The following is a 24,472-nucleotide window of genomic DNA, read 5'->3' on the forward strand; positions in this document are numbered from 1 at the left end:
GCGCCAGCACCGATCCCTGGGGCACTCCACTAGTCACCAACCGCCAATCCGAATAGCACCCACTGACACCCACTCTCTGCCTCCTATTTGACAGCCAATCCCCTATCCACGCTAACACCTTACCCCCAACTCCATGCCCCCTAACCTTCTGTAACAACCTTTTGTGCGGCACCTTATCAAACGCCTTCTGAAAATCGAGAAACACCACATCGACCGGTTCCCCTCTATCCACCACACATCCTCATAGAATTCCAATAAATTCATCAGACACGACTTCCCCTTAACGAATCCGCGCTGCGTCTGCTCTATCAAACAATTCTTCTCAAGATGCCTCACTATTTCCTCTTTGATTACGGATTCAAGCATTTTTCCTACAACAGACGTTAAACTAACCGGCCTATAATTTCCTGCCTCTTGCCTGCTACCCTTTTTAAACAGCAGCGTAACATTAACCGTTTTCCAATCTTCCGGCACTTCCCCGGAATCCAGCGAGGTTTGGAAAATAATCACTAATTCAACAGACTAAGCGCGCCCAAAAAACGGATGGGAAAATCTCCTGTTTTCCCACCTGTTGGGCACATGGTTTCTTTTTGGGAAAATTGCTCCCTACATTTCAGGTTGATGATCTCTCATCAGAACTGATGAAAGATCATTGACCTGAAAAATTAACCATTTTTCTCCAGAGGTGCTGCCTGACTTGCTGATTATTTCTAGTATTTTCCGTGCTTACATATGCAAGATAAAATTGTCCAAATTTATATCATTAAAATGTAGACCCAAATATGCAAATACGGTTTACACCTTTCAGCAAGGACATTAACTTTCATAGAAATTGCTCACTTTTGTATTCCAAGTATTCTGCATCCCAAGAGGAAATTTACTGCAGATTTCCAGTGCCATTACTCAGTAGTCTCTGGTCTTGTATGATGTACAGCTGTTTGGTTGACCTATCCTTTTAAGGCCAGAGAAATAAATAGGTGGCACCATGTAAGTAGTTGCTTAGAAATAAAGGAACAGGAGTAGACTACTGAATCCCTGTAGGCTGTTCCACCACTCAATTGGTAATCTAACAATCTAACTCAACTGCTTTTGATCCATTTCCCTAGATGTCCTCGTGTCTCAGCAATTCCAACTGTCAAATCCTTCACAGCCTTTTGAAGGAAAGGCAGTTCCAGATCTCCAAGGCTATGAGAAAAAATACTTCCCATTTACATCCATTTTTCTGGATTTGTCCACCAGTAAAATACCTACCTATAAAATCCTTTCACTTTTAACAAGCTGATTAGATCAGCCCCCTCAACTTTCTGAATTCAAAAGGAATACTAACCAAATTTATGCAACTAGCATCCTAATTTATTCCTTAAACCCAGCTAACATTTAGATGATCTTGCACTGTAACCCACCAAAGACACCTGCACAGCACAGAGGGAATACAGCTTTTAGTGATCTGTGCACATGGGCACAAATTCCTTTGGTCCCGCAGAGCTCATTTCTCACTGTAAAGAAAATGTTCTGATTTGTACTTTGGATCCTAAAATGGATGATCTCATACTTAGCAAAAAAATAGTTCAGGGTATTATGCAGACAAGACTGGCTTTTTAAAAAGGTTTTGTACCTTCAACAAACTTCAACTCTGAAGCATGAACAGGACTCAATAAATCTTCCATAAGGTTGCTTATTTAAGTCAGAGGAGTTGCTGTTTCAAATGATAGGGATATTATATCTTCTGCTAAATATACATGTGCCCCTTTTAGAGGCTACAAAATCTAATCACTATTATTTAGTGATGCTTTTATTTTGATTGTTGTGTAATTCTTCAGTGATTATATTTTTTTAATAGGTTAAACTTTTTACAACAGGCAAAAGTCAGAAAAGTTGAGACTCAACAAAAATATTTTATTTAATTGCTCTCCCTCAAGTCACAGCTCTTGTTGAGGTAAGTTTCCACAGTACCCAACATTTCCTTTAAGAGGCAATTCTTCACGCTACACCTAGAATAGTCACAGGGTCTGATTGTGTCCAAGCTTAAACTTGTCCTCATCCAAAGGTTACACTGAACACTTTCCACCAGGAATCACTGTATAGTGATCCGGAACAGGAATCTTGGCTTCTCCTCTAGCCTGGAAGAAATGAGGTCATTTTAGAGTCTCTATCACCATTCTACTGGGAACAACTAACTCAGCACAGGCCAGGACTGAACATGGAATCTTTCCAAGCTGTGTGGCTCAGCTACTCCCTGATTTAGCCAGCTAAGCAAACAGGGAGCCAAGTTCTGTCATATTAGTCAACCTTCAGTGTAAACACAAATCCAGAAAGCATTTTACTCACTTGTCTGGTAGTAGGAATCTGTGGCTGTGTGCTGAGGTTGAGCAGCAGCGGAGACAGGTTGCTGATAGTACTGTTTATCGTAACTCGGCGCTGTTGCTGTTGAACGTGCATAACTGTAACTGTCCTACATTCCAGACAAGGAAAATACATGAATGACTGCAACACAAAATTGCTGGAATATCACACATAAAGCTACCCTCCACCAAAAAGCAGTATCCTACTAGACATCAGGAGCTGTTGCCTTCTTGAGAATACCATTAACACTTGGCACTAATCTCAATAGGTCCAGTATGCTCGATTAGTGTCCGGCACATGCACATGTATGCAATTAGTTACCCACTGATGGCAGGGCTGTGCTATGGCTCTCAGTAGGATTGACAACTTACAGCACAACTCTAACCTGTGGAGCTGTGGCATAAACAGGGGATGGGGAGGGGGGAATTCCATATCCCCTTAACTCTTTTGATTTATAATAAAGCAACAGTGTGAACAGGCCACATACCTGATTTTTGCAGTTTAGTATTTTTATACCGGCTCTGAACCAAACCAACATGACACAGTGTCATTGCTAAGTGTAATGGAACATTTGAAAATTTTGTACCTTCTACTTGAACTGTACTGGGGACCACTTAGTATAATTGAAAATCGTGTCTTTCCAAATTTGACTAATATAGAGGATTTTCAGCTTAATAATAGAATGATGAAATAATAATGGTTGTAGGTCTGCTATTGATGGCACTTGTGATGAGCAATGGGAGACCCTGAATTAAAAGCATCACACAACACAAGGGTTTTGGATTGCGAGATCTTTCCCATACCATTACACTGATTTTTCAAGTGAAAACACTGACTAGTTGGTGAAGTAGGTTCATTTGAAATATAAAAATACTAGACATGTCTATGGCCACAAAAATAACACCTGCAAGTTTTTTTTTAAATCAGACAAGTACACTTGCCAAAATTAGCTTTTATACCATTCATGACCTGGACCAGCATAGGCAACTCTCAGCTTTATTGCTGATTACTTAGATGGTCAGGGTCACCACTGGTACAACAAAACCACAGACTGCAGAAGCCAGCTGTGTACCTTTCATCCACTTTATAAACTTATACCCTTCCATTAAAAAAGTAAAAATACTTTTGCGAATGAATAATTCTTGTAATTCTTAAGTTATTTGCTACAATATTTATACAAATGTTTTTAAATTTTTAAAACTGTATTAAAAGGAGATACGCGTTCTGAGCTGACAGTTTAGCGGCTATCTACCTTACATACAAAGTTAATTAAGCTTTCTCCACAAGCACCTTAGATGAACCATAGATCAAGTCTGTCATCCAACCCCACTCTGTCTTGTCCGAATTTCCTCCTTGTGCGTAGTACTGCTGCAGAAAGAAACTTTGTGATTCATTATGGCAAGATCAATGCCAATATATATATATATATAAATATAAAAATATATAAAGATATCAACACACACATGTAGTTTAGTAAAACTCGATGTGAAATAATTTGGTGTTATAAACAAAATTCTACTGTGGCTCCACATCAAAGTTTTGTATCCAAATAATCAAACACTGGCCAATTAAGACAAAATTAATACTTGCTCATGCTAATTAATCTTGAGATTGCAGCTTACGTAGCAACAATCTAATATCTGATTTAGTATGGTGCAACAGGTTTGAGCATACTGCAAATCAACATCTTAGATTTTTTTTGAAAACCAACTTAAATTTAAATTTTAATTTAGCAGAGCCTCCAAACTTTAAGTTGTTGAAATCATCAAGATTTAAAGGCCTTTCTGGACATAAAAGTTTACGCACATCAATCTGAGAGTTTGATAACCCATGTAACATTCACCTAATCAAAGAAGACAGTATATTGAGAGATGACACAACATAACTCAAACTAAAGCCACCTAAATTACTAAAGTCACCTTAAACCATACCTAACAGCGCTACACAGATATTCAAATTAAACAGATTAAATGAAAAACATGATAAATTACTTCCCCTTTTCCTTTACACAACAAACGTCCTTATATAGTTTCACTTTACCACTTAGGTGGATGATAACAGAATTAAAATGATTGTAACAATATAATTTTTCAAGATTGAATGTTGAATCAGACTGTGTGTATGCATATTGTCAGGGGTGATAGCATTCATAAACCCTTCCCTTCCAAGTTAGCTGCTCTAATGTACAAATGAAACATTTCAATCCATACTAAAACATCTCATTAAGCTAAGAGTTACTTCAAATAACATTGAATTTTTTCAGTTTTATCATGCTGGGAATGGAACACTTCAGAGGTTAGGGAACTAGTGGCAACATCAAAAATTTCCTAACATGTCTCAGTCCACCCTTAGAAGAGAACTTTATAATGCATCATTGCACCATGTTTTCCTTTTCCAGTAACAACATGCAGCAGCGAGAATGTCAATTGGTGCTGAATTATGAAGTAGATGATACTGCATTTCACTTAGGAAATCAAAATGCTGGCCAATTTTAGAAATAGTTTATAGACAAATTGTAGATTCAACTGTGATCCAAATAAACTAGATGCACAGGGACAAAAATGTGATTTTGTAGAATTCAGAAGTTAATAATAGTTAGGCTTATAAAAATTAATGCCACAACTAAAAACCTATACAATTTAGTTTTCGCAAATAAAAATAGTAAATACTAGCTCCCTCTTTGTTCTCAGCCCATCAAAAAGGTCTTTGTATGTACCTCAGAGATAAACAAACACTCACCCTGAGCTCCCCAATAGGTCAATGCATCACGTGGTGCTGCACAGAGTCTGATCCTTGCCTCCCCCTTACTGACTAAAAAGCCCAACACTCATCGTTCAGGCACACACAAGAATGGCTGCTTGCATGAGGTAACAGAGGACTGCTGCCACCTGTGGAACTGTACTCAGGCATTGATCACCATTTTTTGTTGTGGAAAAAGGGGATGGGGAGGAAAGAAAGACAGAAACCTTTAACAAGAAAACTGGAGCAAACATTTACCACCAAATGGAACTACTGGCTGATGTTGAATTTGATACAAGTGAATGTAGAATGGAGAGGAATGAGAGCTGCTGCCTTTTTAAAAATGCACAATTGAGTACCTTTCTCGTAGCCTTTCCCAATTAATTCTAAAATAATTTACACCCATCGGTATTTCCAAATCTAACCTGGAGAGGGTTCAGCAGATCAAATACTGTGGCGTCTACAATCAGCTTCCCCAACAGGACAGGAAGTGGGTGTGGACACTCAGAATTATCTTCGTTTTAAAAGGCAGAGGCCCATCTGAACCAAATGTGTTCTCAAATTGACCCTATCCCACAATCTCTACCTTTTAAACGTATACCAGATTACAAAGGTTGGAAAGTTTGATGTTGAACAATCCATATTGATAATCATTTCTGCAATTCAGCATGATGCTTTTCCCCATAGATTTTTACTTGAGTTTCTGGAAAGCATTCAGGAACTACATTAAGATGTAGATTGAATTTCAAATCACATTTAAGATATCAGGATAACTCTATTCAGTTTTTGAAGGTCTAAGCTACAATTTCACTGTGGAATGAAATGTGAAAAGTGATGGTTCCACTTCCACGTTATTGCAAGTATTTGTGTTAATTAAAAGTAATATCTAGAAAAATGATGCATACTGAATAACTCGATGTGTGTAGGTTTGAGTTAAACTTGGCAAGTTTAATCTGGTGCCACACAATAATTTTAAGCAATTTTGGATTAAATCCTTAACAATTATTATTGGACAAATAGTTCCTGAAATTCCTGCACCACCCCCAAAGTCCTAAATTAAAAAACACACAAAAATTTAGACTCATTCAGCATTGTTACATTCAATATTTCTGCATTAAATTCAACATTTTTGAACTGCCAATATTTGTCTCTTCCTCTTAATTGCCCCCAGCATGAAACAAAAATCACTGGTATTTTGAAACCTGTAAAATGAAAGTTTAATAAGAAGCATTACTTACCTGGTTATTGAGAAACTGAAACTGAACAGAATGCCTTCCAAAATAAAAAAAAGGGGAAGCACATAATCTAAGGACACAGCCTTCTAGCAATGAGACATATTTTTGCTCAGGAGGAAATAATTTGTATTTTACAATGGGCGGCACTGGCTCAGATCCACCAGGAATATTAACATCAAATGAAAATGGCTAGTGCATCACTTATGCAACCTGCACAGTCCGTTACATTTGTTACACACAGCCCAATTGCTAGTCCTATATTTGGGGACATTGCATTTTGCTTTCAGAATACAAGTCAGCTAATGCATTTCCACAGATTTCAACTCCACAGGTGCAACTGCTACTAAGGGCACCCCAATCTGTTAAATTTAACCAATCGATCTGAAAAAACCCTGCATTATTCCAGATTGCTAGAATTTTGAACAGCTTAATTTTACTATAGTCTCAACTAAGTTAAGAAACTATACCAGATCTTATTAGATTAGATGTGGCGATGCCAGTGTTGGACTGGGGTGGGCACAGTAAGAAGTCTCACAACACCAGGTTAAAGTCCAAATTGCAATTCCAAATAAATCTGTTGGACTTCTTATTTATTAGATTAGGACAGCACATTGGGTTAGCACTGCTCCCTCACAGCGCCAGGGACCCGAGTTCAATTCCAGCCTGGGGGGACTGACTGTGTGGAGTTTGCATGTTCTTCCCGTGTCTGCATGGATTTCCTCCAGTTGCTCCGGGTTCCTCCCACAGCTCAAAGATGCGCAGGTTAGGTTGATTGGCCATGAAAAATTGCCCGTCGGGGAGATTTGCGGAGTAAATACAAAGGATGTGGCCTGAGTGGAATTGTTGTCAGTGTAGGCTCGGTCGGCCAAATGGCCTCTTCCTGCCCTTTAGGGATTCTATGATCAATACTTTGATTTACAAGTTATATTGTGGAATTGAGAAAAGGCTATTTCAATAACTTTCTGAAATGCAGCAAGCACTTTTTATTTGCATATTTCAAGTGACTTCTGTGGCTATCCTACAAGTTTGATTTCTGCAATTGCCCAATATAGAATCAGAAACTATATGAATACAACAGTTACCATCTACATTAGAGGGCAATTTTTCAAAAAAATTGTTGCCAAATTGCTCATTACGACAAAAATGAAAATAGACCAACATGATGGTAGTTTGCCACCAAGTGCAAGGCTCCCCACACAAACATACATTGTGAAAGCAATGCACGTTTACCATTTTTTGACAACAGGAAATGGCAACATAAAACCTGAATGTTGAAGATTTAAATTCATTGAGAAGTTTGAGGCATACAATGTCTCAAAGACAAACTACATAGAGGAAACAATCCAAAAAAATGCTTCCAAAGCCATTGAGATGACTGGACAGATAGGTTTTAGGACAGGAGAAAGTCATTCAACCCCTTGATCAGCAATCTGCACCTCAATTCCTGTATGTTGTGTTTTCTCCATGATACCCTTACACAGCTAATGCCTGCCGACCTCAGTTAAGGTTTCCCACTGACCCATTATCTACAAAGCCTTTTGGGAGGTGTGTCCAGATTTCCAGTACTCTTTTGAGACACAAAGTGCTTTTCGATTTTAATCCCAACTAACCTAGCTCTAATTTTAAGGTGATACCTTTACGTGAAAAAGCAACCCTGGTGAACTTTTCACAAGTGCTGTAACAGTGAACAACCACCTTCCCCAAAGACAAGTAACCAGCAACATTTACAACTGTCAGACCTGTATGACAATTAAAAAAGCATACGTTCATTTTTAATTTGTACTTGGGCTCCATTATTTCATTTATAAGATGCACCATTTCATCATTAGCATTTAGTTACAAAGCATAGATAGATTTGTAGCTATTCTAGCTGACAACAAAAACCAAAGCATTATTTCAAATTCTTTGAAATGGTCAAATTAAAACCAGACTTCTCTGGGGCACAGGTAAAACGGATGAGCATTTCCTATTACAGAGCATTAAACAGAACACAATTTATGCACCCACCTCCTATACAAAGGAATCCCTCACAGGGCCCCACAAGTAAAACTGCTGTTGTTACTCTGGAGCAGGAAATGCTATAGAGGTTACCTGGTAGTTTTGTGTTGTAGCCGGTGTTTGCTGTGGTGTAGTTTCTGGTTGCCTCAGTCCATAGTTATAGTCTGTCACAGAATGCACGGCTGGATAGCTTCCATATGCTGCTGAGGTCACTGGTCTCACTGTTTGTGTGGCAGGCACAGGAGCATATGCTGCAGTGACTGTATGGGCTGTTGGTGGAGCTTGCTGTACGGTATAACTGGCTGGCGTGGATGGATGTGAATATGCAATGCCAGTGGCAGGCTGTGCACTGAAGGGAACAAATCAGCATAAACCAATTAGTGCAAAAGGCTAATTTTCTCATTATTGTCCATGAAATAAATGAGAAAGCACTTTTTTTCAAACATAAACTTAGCAATTTTACCTTTAGCCTTTGGCAAGACTCTCCAAACTGGAACCTGTGGGCCACGTAGAGAGTCATACAGTGTAAAAAAGGCCCTTTGGCCCATTGAGCCTGCACTGACAATAACTATCACTAAACGCACACAGAGTCTCACAGCACAGAAAAGGCAACTTGGCCCTCAAATTTTGATAATTCAGCAGATTGGAGATCTATGCTAGGCCTTAGATCTTACTCGCTCAGTTGCCCTACTCAAGTTTGGTGATTCTGCCAGGTTGGAAAGAACAGTTCTTTTATTGTTTTACTGGTGCTAAATGTACGACAGCTTAAAGCATTTGGAAACTGACAAAATATTACACCTTGCCTGCAAGCTATTCACATGCAATCCATGAAGACAAATCCTAACTCCTGGCATACTCCATTGTTTTACCCCCCAAAAATCTCTTCTCATATTTTTCTGTGTTGAACTGTATTTTCAATATAGTTTCCCAGTCTCCTAATCAAGTTATGTTCTCCTGCAAGGCTTGGGTCAGTAGCAAAATGCTCAACTAAATCAGAAAGTATGGGTCCAAGACACACTCCAGATCTTGAGAGCATATAGTTTGGCTTGACAATTCAATGCAGCGCCAATGAAGTGCTGCCACATACGAGGCCTTGTCCTATGGATAAGGTACTAAACAGATTTAACTCACCCATTCAAGAAGATTTGAAGTAAAATGAGAAATTTCTAAGTGTCCTGACCAACATTCTTCCCCCAACCAACATTAAAAACAGGTTATCTAGACATTTCTCTTATTTATTTGTGGGAACTAGCTGTGCCCAAACTGGCTGCCCTGCTTGCTGAGATAAAACAATGACTAGATTTCATAGATAATTAATTAGATGTGAAACATTTTACAGAAACAGAGTGTGCCTATGAATGCTAATTTCTCTTTCAAACACAAACAGTATTAAATCTCTCCGTGACCTTTTAAAGTTAGTTTCGATAGAGAAAATAAAGACGTTTCCAGTGGCAGAAGGATAAGCAGTCAGAGTATGCAGATTGAAGGTAATTGACAAAAGAACTCTAGAGATTAGGAGAATTTAAAACAATACATACGTAAAAGTTATTAAGCTAATTTAATAGTAGTCTTCCAAGAACTGGATGAATACTAAAAGGGGAAACTCTGTAGAGTAAAGAATTATACTTTTGAACCCAAACACATTGAGTTTCCTCCTTCTGTGCTATCGTTTCATGATTCTAAATGCAAGTTAGTGCCTGAAGTGAACAAACTTATGTGAAGAGCATTAACTCTTCCCTCTTCACTGATGCCAACTGCTGTGTATATATTTCACATCAGTGACACTTGTTACACTTGAGTAACAAATTAAATTCAATCTGAACAGCAAAAGGCCCCAGACTTTCCATGGTACTAGCGTGAATTAGTTCATAAGGTAACAGAAAGCTCAAACTTGCATTCTGCAAATCAGCAAATGGTCAGATGGACAGTACTTTTGCACATTTCATCAGTATTTTCATAGAATCATACTGTACATGAGGCCCATCTAGCCTGTCAGATTTTTGAAAGAACTATCCAGCTTTCACTACTCTCTTTCCCCATTGCCCCCAAAGTAGTCTGTTTGAAATATCTATCCAATTCTCTTGCAAATATGCATTGACTATATTTTAAGGTACTGCAATCGTAATTTTTTTTACCAAAAATCGAACCACACAAATATCATCACTACATTCGTTAATAAAAGTCAATGGATGGCTTGGTACGAGACCAAAGCCTCATACTACCAAGACTTGTGTGAAAATTATCCAAATTGATGATATCACAGGATTCAGTAAGTCAGCTAAACACTGCACAGATTATTTGCGCAGCTTTACCTTTTTAAGATCTTATTCAAAGAAGATTTCATTGTAAATGTAAGTTTTTTTCAGTACCTTTGAAGCTGTTGTTCTGAAATTCTACAGCCAATCTGCATGCAGCAAACTTTAGCAAACAGCAATGTGTCAGTGAGCAGATAATCTGTTATTTTGGTTGGTGCTGTTGAGGAATAACTATTGCCCAAGACATAAAGTAGAATTCCCTGCTCTTCTCCGTGACTGCGTTGAGATCTTTTACATATACCCGAGGTGGCAGACCAGGCCTCAGTTTAATATTTTATCCAAACATACTTCAGACAGTGCAACTCCCTCTGTATAACACAGGAGTGTTGAACTTGATTTTGCCCACAAGTCAATTGGGACTTCAACACCAAAAGTTCTGACGCAGAGATGAAGGCTCTGTCGTGGCTCAATAACTGCCACCCCCTTGCCCCCCACCCAAGTGACAGCAAAGCAATACTGCTCACTTCTGCCGGTAAGGAAAGATGCCCGCAAGGGTCATTATGGCATGGACTTCCCTTTTCCGATGGCATTCAATGATCTGGCATCATGTCAAGGGAATCTCTTAGCATGCAGCAGCAATGATGACAGCAGGCAGGTGAGCAAGCTATCACAGTTATGTAATCAGCCAGTAAGTTAAAAGTACTGCGTATCTTTCACTGCTTAATTTTGCTATTTGAACATTTAAATGATTGGATTTAGGAAAAGGCTAAAATAAACATTTTTAATGTAGAATTAATTTCATCATGGAGGAATCTAACTGTCCACAGATATAAAATTAACCTTTCAAGGCTGAGGAATCAAGAATAATTTGTATTGTAAGGATAATCTTCTCATTTAAAGATAAACATTTAATTTATTCTTTCCTTAAAATTAGTTTTGCCCTATATTTTATTTATTTTAAATCTTGATGCAAGGACTCAACTTTCCACTTATTTTCTGATGGTGCAGGTTGTAATGCATTACTTAACTGTACCCCAGTGACTTTTTCTTCCTAAATAAAAACAATGCTGGACATACCCAGCAAGTCTGACAACATCGGCCAGTAAGGAGAGAGTGAATGTTGCAGGTCAATGACCTTTCACAGACCTGAAATGTTAATTCTATTTTGATACAACAGATATTGCCTGGTCCCCTGAGTATTTCCAGCATTTTCTATTTTTATTTGTCTCGCATCTGCAACATTTTGCTCTTTTGCCCTATCCCACTGAACCCAAGAACTGTTGAAAAACCATGAAAAAAGATCAAACAGAACAAACTTGTTTACCTTCCTACATGTACATAAATAAGAGCTCCTCCTCTTTCTCCCTCCCCCCCACCCAATGAAAATCATACGAAAAGGATTTGTTTGCATTTAACCCTAAGTTATGAGTTCTTTTGAAGTTGGTCAATTGTTTGGTGTTTTATTCTGGCACTCAGAATAATAAGATGACATCGGCATTACTACATGCTTATATACCAACAAACCTGGAAAATGGGTTTGAAATGACCCACATCATACTAACTAAAAGTGCAATAAGTCTTCAGGCTGGTTGTGAGACCCAGCATGGATACTGAACAATTAGCAGAAAAGTGACAAGCAGATACTGACCATCCATCTCAGAGTTCAGAAAAATCAGCTGTGCCTTGCAACATAGCTGCAGCTGCTTTTTTAATAGCAATCAACAACTGATGCCGGGAAGTCAATATTAGAGCCCCACCTATGACCAGTCTGGCATCATGCAGGTGTACTTCAACCAAAGGCCTGCAATACAAAGCTCACGTAAGAATTTCAGACTGATTTAAAAACTTAGACGTGGAGATGCTGGTGTTTGGACTGGGGTAAGCACAGTAAAAGTCTCACAACACCAGGTTAAAGTCCAACAGGTTTATTTGGAAGCACAAACTTTCAGATGTTGCTCTTTCTTTCAGGTGAGTGAAGAGTTCTTTCATCTGAAGAAGAAGCAACACTCCAAAAGCCTGTGTTACCAAATAAACCTATTGGACTTTAATATGGTATTGTGCGACTTCATATTGTACTTAAAAACTCAGAGCAGGGAAATCCAACAGAATAAGTTGCTGCAGCATTCATCATTCCCTGACTGATGTGCACCTCACTGCACTCGCCAAAGTCTCAGAATAAGTCTCACAAAGCTTCAGGGTATAGCCATCAACAGTCTGTGAAAGCAGGGAAATAGAATCAGTGATCAGGTAGAAATTCAGAAACTAAACCAGACCAGAAGTAGGAAAGAGCCTAAACTAACAAACAAAGCAAATTAGATTCATTAAGAAACACAGAAGGGATTTTCTGGAAAGCACAGACAAAAGAACAGGTTTAAAATAAGAACAAAGGAATAAGATTTTTCTATTACAATGATATATCATTATGTTCATATTAAAATCAAGGAACTTGCACTAGAGTCAAGTCTTGCCAGGTTTCAAAGGGTAGTGCTTAATACATTTTACTGTCAGGCTCAACTTCAATATTCAAGCAACATAAGAGACACAGGTGGGTACCAAGGTCTCACCTTCAAACACCAGAGCTAGACTGGCTGGCTGAGAAGCAAACTACCTTCTAAGTATGGGTGTTACGCAAGTTATTTGTTTTAAAAGAATCACTGAAACAATTGATGGATCTCAGGCTGAAATGTTAGTTCAAGTTTATCCAGCAAAATATGGGTACTACCTGCAGCCAGAAGTGAAACATTGGCATAAAAATGGGTTTTCACTTCCTAATTTTCATTATCGTACATGTATTGTATTTTGAATTATAAATTACACTTCTGAGACACTGGACATTTTTCTGGAGTCCTTCAGCCACTTTGAAGAAAATACTCCAAAAATAAATTTATTTAAACCTATTCAATTTCATGCCATCAAAACGTGAAGTAGTTGCACATTTTGACCATGCAAATTTGGGAACATGTGGAGCTGTGTAACAAAGAATGGGAGCAATGGAGGTGACTAATGAAGAAAATCATACATTAGTATATTTGCTGCAACTGAATTTTTCTCAAAAGCATATTTCCAGCAGCAATTCTGGTTTGGAACCATTATAGAATTTTCATTCTTTTTCCACACATCCATTGCATTTCTGCAAAATTTTAAATTTTCTTTCTTTCTAGGTGTGTTCTCCCTTGAACTCCCTCACCTTCCACATCCTATCCTGTACACTGACAATTCTGAAAGGTTTACATGTGAAACGTTCAGGCTGTCAATGAAACAATTGCTCAACTGCCCTCGACATTTTTAATTGTTTTATTAACTTGCAGCCCACACATATTCCATATTAACATCCATATTAACATGGGAACTGGAGAAGCCACTTGAGCTTGCTCTGCTAGTCAATGTGGTCAATGGCCAACCCCATCAATGCACCTTTGACCCACATACCTTGATATCTTTGGCTAACAAAAATCTACCTATTTCAGATAAAAATGAACCATTGCCATTTGAGGAAGAGTGCTTTCTAATTTTACTCATGAAATGTCCAGCTCTAATCTGGCTCCCAAATCTTAAACCCCCCAAGTGATGGAAATCGTTTCCCCCCAATCTACTATTTGTTCCCCTGAATGAAAAGTCTGACTAAATCACCCCGTACCTTTCTAAATTTCAGGAATACAATTCTAGATTGCTTGATCCTTTGGAGTTCAGGCATCATTCCTAATAAATCTACACTACCCAAGGCCAGTAAATATGCTTCCAAAGTACCCAAAACTGCTCAAAATACTCCAAGTGTAGACTACTCAGGGCTGTGTGTTGCTGAAGCATAATTTCTAACTTTGCATTCTAGCTTGCTAAATACAAAGACCAGCTCAAGATTATTTTCTACATCTGTTTGAATCTATGCATATGGAACATCCCCCACCCCCAACCATCCTCCACCACCTCGATTTGAGTCTAGGCACATGGGACACCCCCACCCAACAGCAGCCCATCAAAAGTCTCTTTAGATCACAGATGTTTTAGGCTTTTCACCATTTACAAACTATCCTGTTTAACCTTTTTGTTTGGACCACACACTGAAATCCACCTGCCACAGTTTTGCCCATTCACTTAACTAATCAATATCTCTTTGTAATTTTACACTTCTTTCTACACTATTTACTATATATGTCACATTAGCAAATCTGGATACATGGCTTTCTGTCTCAAAGTTGTTAATGAATGCAGTGAATAGTTGAGGCCCTCAGAGATCCTCAAAGAAAACTAGTATTGACATCCTGGAAATTATCTTTACTATGTTTACATTTTTCCGCTCAGCCAATTTCCTAGCCATGTTGAAATTGGTCTTAATTTTTTTCTGATTATTCATTTACAGGATGTGGGTGTCACTTGCTAGGCTAGCATTTATTAGCCAGATGTAATTGTTCATGAGAAGGTGGTAGTGAGCTGCTTTTTGGAACCTCTGCCATCCCTGAGGTGCAGGTACATCCACAGTGCTGTTAGGGAGAGTGTTCCAGAATTTTGACCCAGCAATAGTTAAGGAATGTGATATATTTCCAAGTCAGGATGCTGAGTGTTTTAGAACCATAGAATTCCTGCAGTACAAAAGGAGGCCATTTGGCCCATCAAGTCTGCACCAACTCTCCAAAGGTTAACCAACTTAACTGACACACTTCGGACATAGATCATATCTTTGGACTGTGGGGGAAACCAGGGCACCCGAAGAAAACACACGCAGACACAGGGAGAATGTGCAAACTCCACATTCACCCAAGGCCAGAATTGAACCCAGGTCCCTTGTGCAGTGAGGTTGCAGCACTGACCATCATGCCATCCAGGAATCTCCAGGTAGTGATATTACCAGTTATTTGCTGCTCTTGCCCTTCTAAATGGTAGTGGTCATGGATATGAAAGTGTTGCCTAAGGAATCTTGGTAAGTTCCCACAGTGTTTCTTATACATGGTATACACAGCTGACAGTGCAAGTCAGTGGTGGGAAGGGTTCAATGTTTCTGGAAGACAGCAATCAAGCAGACTGCTTTTGTCCTGGATGGTGTTGAGTTTCTTGATGCTGTTGTGGAATTGCACTCAGCAAGGAAAGTGGAAAGTATTCCATTACACTTCTGACTTGGGCCTTGTAGATTGTGGACAGACTTTGGGGAATTACTCTCCATAAGATTCCCAGTCTTTGACCTGCTCTGGTAGCCACAGTATTTATACGGTTAGTCCAGTTCAGTTTCTGGTTAATGGTAACCCCCAGGTTGTTGATAAAGGGGCATTCAACGATGGTAATGCCATTGAATGTCAAGGGGTTATGGTAAGATCTTCTCTTGTTGGAGAGGGTCATTGTCTAGACATGTGGGTTAGATAGATTAGTCATGTTAAATTCACAGGGTTATGGCGATAGGGTGGAAGGTTTGGCCTGGGCAGAATGCTCTTTGAGAGTCAATGCAGACTTGATGGGCCAGATGGAGTCATTCTGCACTGTAGGGTTTCTACGGAATTTTAATTACCACTTGTCAGCCCAGGCCTGGATATTGTCTCAGACTGTAACATTTGGACATAGTATCTGGAGTCATCATGAATGGTGCATGAACATTACCATCAGTGAACATCCCAACTTCTGACCTTATGTTGGAAAGAAGGTCATTGATGAAGCAGCTGATGATGGTTGGCTCTAGGGAACTATGCTCAGGAACTCATGTAGTGATATCCTGGGGCAAAGATGATTGATACCCAACCACCACAACCATCTTCCCTTGTGCCCGGTATGATTCCAAACAGCAGAGGATCCCACCCCCAATTCTCATTCTTTCAGTTGTGCTAGTGATGCCATATTCAGTCAAATGCTGGATTGATTTCAGAGGGCATTTAAGAGTCAACTACATTGGTATGGATCCGGAATTACAGGTAGGCCGGATTAGGCGAAGGCAGCAGATTTCCTTCTCTAAAGGACATTAATGAACTAGACAGATCGGAGCCAAGCTATCCCTGACCTTCCATTCTGCCCCAACCCAGTCTCCCATTGTATAATTCATTGCATTTCCATCCTTCAGAAGGTTCATAAGAAGTAGGAGGGGGAGTAGGCCATCTAGCCCTTTGAGCCTGCCCCACTGTTCAAAAGATCATGGCTTTCCCGCCTGCTCCCCATAACCCTTAATTCCCTTGTCTATCAGAAATCTATCTTCCCATGACTTAAATACATTCAACGAAGTAGCCTCCACCACTTCAACGGACAGAGAATTCCAGAGATTCACCACCCTTTGAGTGAAGAAGTTCCTCCCCAACTCCATTCTAAACTGTCCCCCCCTTATTTTGAGGCTGTTCTGGTTTCCTTTCTAAGCGGAAAGAATCTCTCTACCTCTACCCTATCTAGCCCCTTCATTATCTTGCAAGTCTCTATAAGATCCCCCCTCAGCCTTCTAAACTCCAACGAGTAGAGGCCCAGTCTATTTAATCTCTCCTCATAAGCTAACCCCCTCATCTCCGGTATCAGCCTGGTGAACCTTCTCTGTCCTCCCTCCGAGGCCAATATATCCTTACGCAAATAAGGGGACCAAAACTGCACACAGTACTCCAGTTGTGGCCTCACCAATGCCTTGTACAGTTGCAGCAAGACCTCCCTGCTTTTATATTCTATCCCCCTCGTGATAGAGGCCAAAATATTCAAAATGTTTCTCTGCTTCTGTCTGCACAGATGTTGCCAGACCTACTGAATTAATCTGGCATTTTCTGTTTTCATTTCAGATTGCCAGCATTTGCAGTATTTTGCTTTTATTTGCTAGACAGGTAGATTTCCTTGGGTGTAACATTATAACAAAGGGTCAGACTGTAGAAATAGTGATGAGCATTTTTCTCCCATAAACTAGCCCTTTGTAACAAAGCTAGATGTTTTTCTCTGATTGCATCTGAAGACAAACTTTCATCTTCAGTCAGGATCTGGTATCCTGAGGAACTATAAGAAATCACATCAGGCAAAACGAATTAGGCAGGCTAAGATTTGATTTTGTGCAAGATATAATTTAATGGTGAATACATACTCTAGAATCAATATTAAGAAGGCCCTCCCAAAACGTGAAAAATTTAAGCCTGGTATTCCTGCTCATTCAACTGGAAGGAATATTTGAACAGACATTCAATTTCTTCCCTGCAGAAATGGAATAACACTCAGGTTTAGTTCAGACCAGATACCAGGACAACTGCAAAACAATGTTTCACATATCTTCAATTTTCCTTCCACTTCTTTAAATGCATCATGTAACTTCATATTTATAGTCATTTATAATTACAGAAACTGAACTTACAAATAAAATTGAAGGGAAATTCAAAAAAGACATTACAGTCTTTTCAAAAGTACTTCCCTGATCTCAAGAATCATAGAATCCCTATACAACAGGACGCTGCCATTTGGCCCAGTGAGTCTGCAGCCACTCTCTAACAGTGAATGTTATGCAGGCCTAGTAGCTTTACATATTTATCATGCTAATCCCCCTAATCTAGACATCTTCGGACACAACGGCACAATTTAGCATAGCCAATCCACCTAACCAGCACATCTTTGGACTGTGGGAGGAGACCAGAGCACCCAGAGGAATTCCATGCAGACACGGGGAGAATGTGCAAGCTCCAGACAGTTACCCAAAGTTGGAATTGAACCCAGGTTCCTGACACTGAGGTAGCAGTGCCAACCACTGTGCCACTCCATCAAAAAAAACAGCACAAATTATTAGTTTGCCTTCATACACGGTTCACTATTCACTCAGGATGCAAAAGATCTGATGGCAGAATTTTAAAAAAGCAGGTAAGTTCCCCTGATGTCTGGATAATACTTCACACCAAATCATCACTAAAAATAATCTAGTCATTTCTTTGGGAATTTGCTGAATGTAAATTGGTAGCCACATTTCAAATTACACTAGCTGAAACATTTTGGGACAACCAGAGATGTGCATCTGTTATAGAAATACAAGCTTGCTCTTTCATCTCCACACCTTTAGCTTGGTCGTGGATGGTGTTGATCCTGAATGCTGTTGGAGCTGCATTTATACAGGCAAATGGGGACTGTTCTATTACACTCCTGGCTCATGCCTTCAAAATTAGGCAAAGGATTTGAGGAGTCAGGTCACGAGTCAGTCATTGCAGAATACACAGCTTCTAATCTGCTCCATATAAAGTATTTATATGGCTGGTCCAGTTAAGTTTCTAATCAATAGTGACACCCAGGATGTTGTTAGCAGCTGACTGATGCTATTGAACATCAATGAGAGGTAGCTAAACAGTCTCTTTCTGAAGATGGTCATTATCTGGCATTTGTGAGACAGAGCTTGTCACCTAGCAGCCCAAGCTGAAATGTTGTCAAATCTTGCTGCATGTGAACACAGATGACTTCAACATCCAAGGAGTTGCAAATGGCACTGAGTACTATGTACTCATTAAGAATAATTCTGACTTTTTGGACAGAAAATTATTGATGAAGACATTTGGGCTAAGAACACTACTGATTAACTCCTGCAATATCATAAAGTTGAGAAAATGGCCACAAACATCATCTTTGTGCTAGATATTTTAGGAACTTTCAAGTGGTTATTGGATAGGCACATGGAGCACACCAGAATGATAGGGAGTGGGTTAGCTTGATCTTGGGTTTGGACATACCTCAGCACAACATTGAGGGCCGAAGGGCCTGTACTGTTCTATGTTTCTATATCACTAACTAATGTGAGTTTTTCCCAATTTGCTTAGACTTGGGACTTCTTGATACCACATCTAGTCAAATGCTGCCTTGATGCAATTTGCGCTACACCTTCAGAATTCATTGACATTGTCCATGTTTTGACCAAGGCCTTAACGAGACCTGGAAGTAGTGGAATCAAAAATTTGAGAGACTATTGGCTTGTTTCATTTCATAACACTGTCAATGGCCCCTCTCATGTCTTTGCTTATGATTGAGAAAAGGTTATTGGTCAGATGGGAATTGTTATGGTTTTCATGGACAAGACATACCTGGGCAATTTTCCATTTTGTCAGTTAGACCAGTAATGTAGCCGAACTGGAATAGTTTGGCTAAAGATTTGGCTCTTTTGCGTAGAAGGCTTCAGCACTGCAGCCAGGGTATTGTTGGAAGTCCACAGCCATTTCTGTATCCAACAAAATCAGCTGTTTCTATATATCATATGGGGTTAATCTGCAAGGGTGGGCATCCCTGGAAGCAGCTGATATAGATCATCCTCTTGACACTTCTAGCCGAAGATAGCTACAAACCATTCAGCCTCATCTTTTGCATTCATGTGCTGGACTACATCATCGAGGATGGAGGACATGTAAAGAACTTGCATGTTCTGTTAGTTGTTTTGGTTGTCAATGATGGTGAACAATTAAAGTGGCAGGACTGCAGAGCTTTGATCTAATCTGATGGTTGTAAAGCATTGCATGCTTCATCCACCTGCTAAGTAGCCATCGTGATGTAGCTTCACCAGATTGACAGATTATTTGGTGCTGCTGCTGGTATGCTCACCACCTTGGCCCCCTGGCGATATAGAGTGAGCGAGGCCAGATTGTGATGGAGTGCAAGTCTGCTGCTTTTGATGGCCCACACTACATTATGGTACCCAGTTTCAAGCTGATAGGGTCTGAATTCATCATTTTAACACTGACTGTGTCACATAGCATTCCAATGTCCTCAGCATGAAGATGGGATTGTCTCCACAAAGATCACATGCTGTTAGTTCTCCCAATATTGTCACAAACAGATGTGTCTGCAGTAAGTAAACTGCTGAGGATGAGATCAAATAGGCTTTTTCTGTGTTTACTCTCTTAGCACAAGCCCAGTCAGTCAGCCAGCAATGTCTTTCAGGCCAGTTTGGTCATAGGTCGTGCTGCTGAATCAGAATTCAAGTTGTGAGCTCATGTCCAGTCTGACTTCCATCTCTTTCAAGCGTTTTTCAATGTACATGGCTACTGGTTCATCAGGGCAGTAATGTTCATCAGCAGGAAGCTTCCTTGCTGTGTGACTACATGGGTCTAAAAACAACTGTGCAAGAATTGCAGGGACCTCACTCCTGACCACAATCCTTTGTGCTGCTATCTTTGATAGGCCTGCCCTTGCAGTGGTTCAGAACATACCCAGGAATGGTGAGAAAGATGTCTGGAACTTTGGTTGAAGGTATTATAGTTTTACCTAAAGTATGTCAAGATAATGCTTGACTACTCTTTGGGACAGCTCACTTGACCCCTGCTGTCAAAGAGGAGAACTTTGCAGAAGTGTGTGGGCTGGGCAAGTTTTTGTTCCATCTGAGTTTGATGCCAAGATCAAAACCAGGTAATACTTCTATTTTTATACTTAGATGTCATGGCTTGCTACAGCTGGGTAGCTTACCTGGTCACTTCAGAGGGCAGTTCTGATGAAAGATCAGCACCTGGGAATGTTAACTCTTCCCCAGAGAAGCTGCTTCACCTACTTTGTTTCTCTAGCATTTTCTGTTCTTAAGGACAGAGTTGTCTTTTTAAAAAAAATTAGTAAATCAGATTTTTTTTTAAAATGACAATCCCAAAATATTAGTATTTTTAATTTCAAATTTAAATTGACCATATTCAAATTCCCCAAATGGGCTGATGAGATATGAACTCATGAGTCTGAATCTTTAGTCCAGTAACATCACCACTTTGCTACCATTCCTATGAAGCAAGCTCACGTCCATCTTCAAGAAATACACTGGTTCAAATGAACCAATGCAGTATCTCCTTCCCCAATACCAAACCTTGATTAGTGCTGTGCAGGTTGTAAGTTCAGATTGAAAAGTAAATTGCAACTGACAACTACATTTTCAAGAAGCATTAATCTAGCCTATCAAAATAACATTCTAACCCCGGTCACTGATCCTTCAAAACTCTTTTTTTTAAAAAGTAAGAGTTTAGTGGAGGCAGCTTCAATGGAGACAAAGGAGAATTAACTGAAAAAGGAACAGTAGGGTTACAGGCAAGTTGGGAAATGACACTAGACAAATTACTCATTTAGAGCCAGTGCAGACACAATGGGTCAAACAACCTCCACTTTTACACAAACAGTGTGAAGGGTATGGAATTTAATGTCAAAGCAGTTGCAGCGAATAGAACAGATACATTTAAGCTTTATTCAAATGATGGAGAAGGGAATATTAATGATACAATGGGATGGAAAGAGGCAATTACAGCACGAAAAGTCTCATGTGGATTATGAACATCAAGATAGACCAGTTTGGATTGAAACAGTCTACGCTGTAGACTTTACAATGTACTCTACACCACAAACAAAAATCCCAGAATCTTGTGGGGAAGCTCCCCCACCCATCACTACAGTTCAGTGCACCATTCATCATCAGATCGAGTTGGACCTCAAAACACCATCAAGTCTTGCTCTTGTCTGTGCAAATAGTGAACTGTTTGAAAAAAACCTGGAATGCAAAAACACTCGCCTATTTTCTCTATTTAAAGCTGCCATCCTGTAACTCGCTCTCCATCACTGTCACTCTCACCTGCAATAAGTGGGGAACATATGGATTTCATTGTCACCTGGACTGAAACAATCTGATCAGCTGCCTCTATTTCCCTCTCTTTCCCTTAAGCCTTCCTAATGTTCTAACCATGAACTTGTATCCAACCCGCCACCACCTCCCCCCCGCCCAAACACAATGTCCTCTATGAGCTCAGATTGTCCATGAGAACCACCTCTTGCTCTTTCAAAGCTATCCCCGCTAAACTAACTACCCAACTTTCCTTTCTGGCCCCCGTGTTAGCTGGCATTGTTAACAGTTTCTCTTTAAAATCTGTCCTCACTTCATAAAATCAGCTTATGTAGAAGGAGGCCATTTAGCCTGCACCGACAACAATCCCATCAGGCCCTAACCCTGCAACTCCTGCATTTATCCTGCTATTCCCTTAACACCAAAGGGCAATTTAGCATGGACAATCAACCTAACCTGCACATCTTTGGGCTATGGGAGGAAACCAAAGCACCAGAGGAAACCCACGCAGGCACAGGGAAAACATACAAACTCCACCCAGCCAGTGACCCAAGGTTGGAATTGAACATGGGTCCCCGGCACCATGAGGCAGCAGTGCTAACCACTGCACCATCGTGTCGCTCTCTTCTAAAAAAAACCCTTGACCTCCCTTCCCTCTCCAAAGTCCTGAATGTGTTGACGTCGCTTAAATTTAAATCACCATAAGAACAACAATTAAAAGTAGACCATACAGCTTCTCAAGCTTGCTCCTCCATACAATATAATCAATAACTGGCCATTGGCCTCAACATTTTCTACTGCCCACTCTCCAAAAGCCTTCGATTTCCTGGAAAACTCTATCTCAGCCTTAAATATATACAACAGTGCAGCATTCACAATTCTCTGGGACAAACTATTTCAAAGATTTGAGACTCCAGATGAGGCCCAACTGGTGTCTTATACAAGTTCAAAACAATCTCCTTGCTCTTGTAGTCAATGGCCCTATTACAAAAACCAAGGATACTATCTGCTTTATTAACTGCTCTCTCAACATGTCCTGCCACCTTCAATGACATATCAGGCGACAAGTTGGCAGTGACATGTTCTTTTGGAGAATCAGTATAGACTCAATGGGCCAAGTGACCTCCTTCTGCACTGTAGGGATTCTATTTATACGTACACTGTCCCTTTGCTCCTGCACCTCTAAAGTTTCCCACTTTAGTCGGAGCTGTCTCTCCATATTCCTTCTGCCAAAATAAACCACCTCAATTCTCTGCATTTGCCATGTAGCCTGATGACTACCTCCACTGTCTCTAAATTGTTAAAAAAAACCATCTGCACCTGCAAGAATACACATCTGTTAACCCTAATGCGCAGTTGCATAAGATTTCTTTTAAGCGTTGTACACTTAACTGTCCAAAGTATCTGCTTCTCGGGGTGCGGTGAAGTATAAGAGATACAATGCCGATAAAACTGATTTACTAAAAATAATAATAGCTTGGCAATTTGAAAATTATTCCAAACAAGAGAACAGCTACAACAGGATTATACAAGAAATAAATAGAAGTGATGCCTGGGAAAAGGATGGCAAAAATCAGAGTTCAACAGACTTTGGGATGGTGACAGGATTTGATGTAACTTTTTAATGGAACACAATTTTTTTCACTTTTCACATCTGAATTTCATATTAAAAATGTCAAATGGCTACAAACTCCTCCAATTAAACCTCAGTTTAACATTGCTGGTACACAAGCACAGGTGAAATTAAATGTTTTTCAGCTTAAAATGTGCGTAAAATAGCAAAAATGTCCACCTACTTCTACAAAATAACATAAAAACATACAAATGGATTGCGAGGGGGAAGAGCATTCTGCAGTTTTAATGTGGAATTTGAAACAACTTCCTTCAAATTGTACACTGGAGTAAAAACAGCATCCCCAAAACTGACAATAAAGACGTATAAAATGTTTACTTTCAAAACAGTACCTCCCTTCAAACTAATGTTACAGGAAAACCAGCTACCTACGGATGAGTTGCGACTGTTGAAACCCTCAACCAATGAAATAAATTTGCACTCCCTGAAACAAAATGCAGATTGCTCTCCAAGACACTACTACCATTTCAACGCTAAAGCACACGGCAGATTTCACACCTGGAGATGAGATATGGGATGCTTCCAGGTTTACGAAAGGATGCAGCTTTAACATTGGAACTATTCCAATCCATTCACAAATGATATCTTTACTTAAAAGGCGGAATCTGAAAATGAGCGCAGTAACTGGGGAAATGTTCTTTTTTCTGATTCAGGTGTAATACAGGTGAACATTGTGGAGACACAACGGGCGAGAAGTGAGGAGACAAGGCGAGGCGAGGAGCGGCTTTATTGTGGACCAAGCCGAAAGCCAGTATGCCCCTCCCATATAACAGTAACGGTGCAGCCGCGC

General features: G+C 39.8%; 1 protein-coding gene across 9 annotated transcripts in view; it reads right to left on the bottom strand.

The window, feature by feature from the left end:
• The window catches only part of zfr2 (zinc finger RNA binding protein 2), a 63,240-nt gene that overhangs the window by 36,007 nt on the left and 2,761 nt on the right, over window positions 1-24,472 (bottom strand). For 4 of the 9 annotated variants that reach the window (XM_080212806.1, XM_080212809.1, XM_080212805.1 and 1 more), the window contains exons 3-4: window positions 8,409-8,664; window positions 2,329-2,452 (exon numbers count right to left, since the gene is read on the bottom strand). In XM_080212806.1, the coding sequence (XP_080068932.1) occupies window positions 2,329-2,452; window positions 8,409-8,664 (380 nt within the window). Of the gene's footprint in view, window positions 1-2,328; window positions 2,453-3,633; window positions 3,712-5,082; window positions 5,155-8,408; window positions 8,665-24,472 lie in introns of those variants that run through there. The other 5 variants (XM_080212803.1, XM_080212801.1, XM_080212804.1 and 2 more) reach the window with 3 other exon arrangements.

This window comes from Carcharhinus amblyrhynchos, chromosome 26, assembly GCF_965287045.1.
Source record: "Carcharhinus amblyrhynchos chromosome 26, sCarAmb.v2.hapA, whole genome shotgun sequence".
NCBI classification, from domain to species: Eukaryota; Metazoa; Chordata; class Chondrichthyes; order Carcharhiniformes; family Carcharhinidae; genus Carcharhinus; species Carcharhinus amblyrhynchos.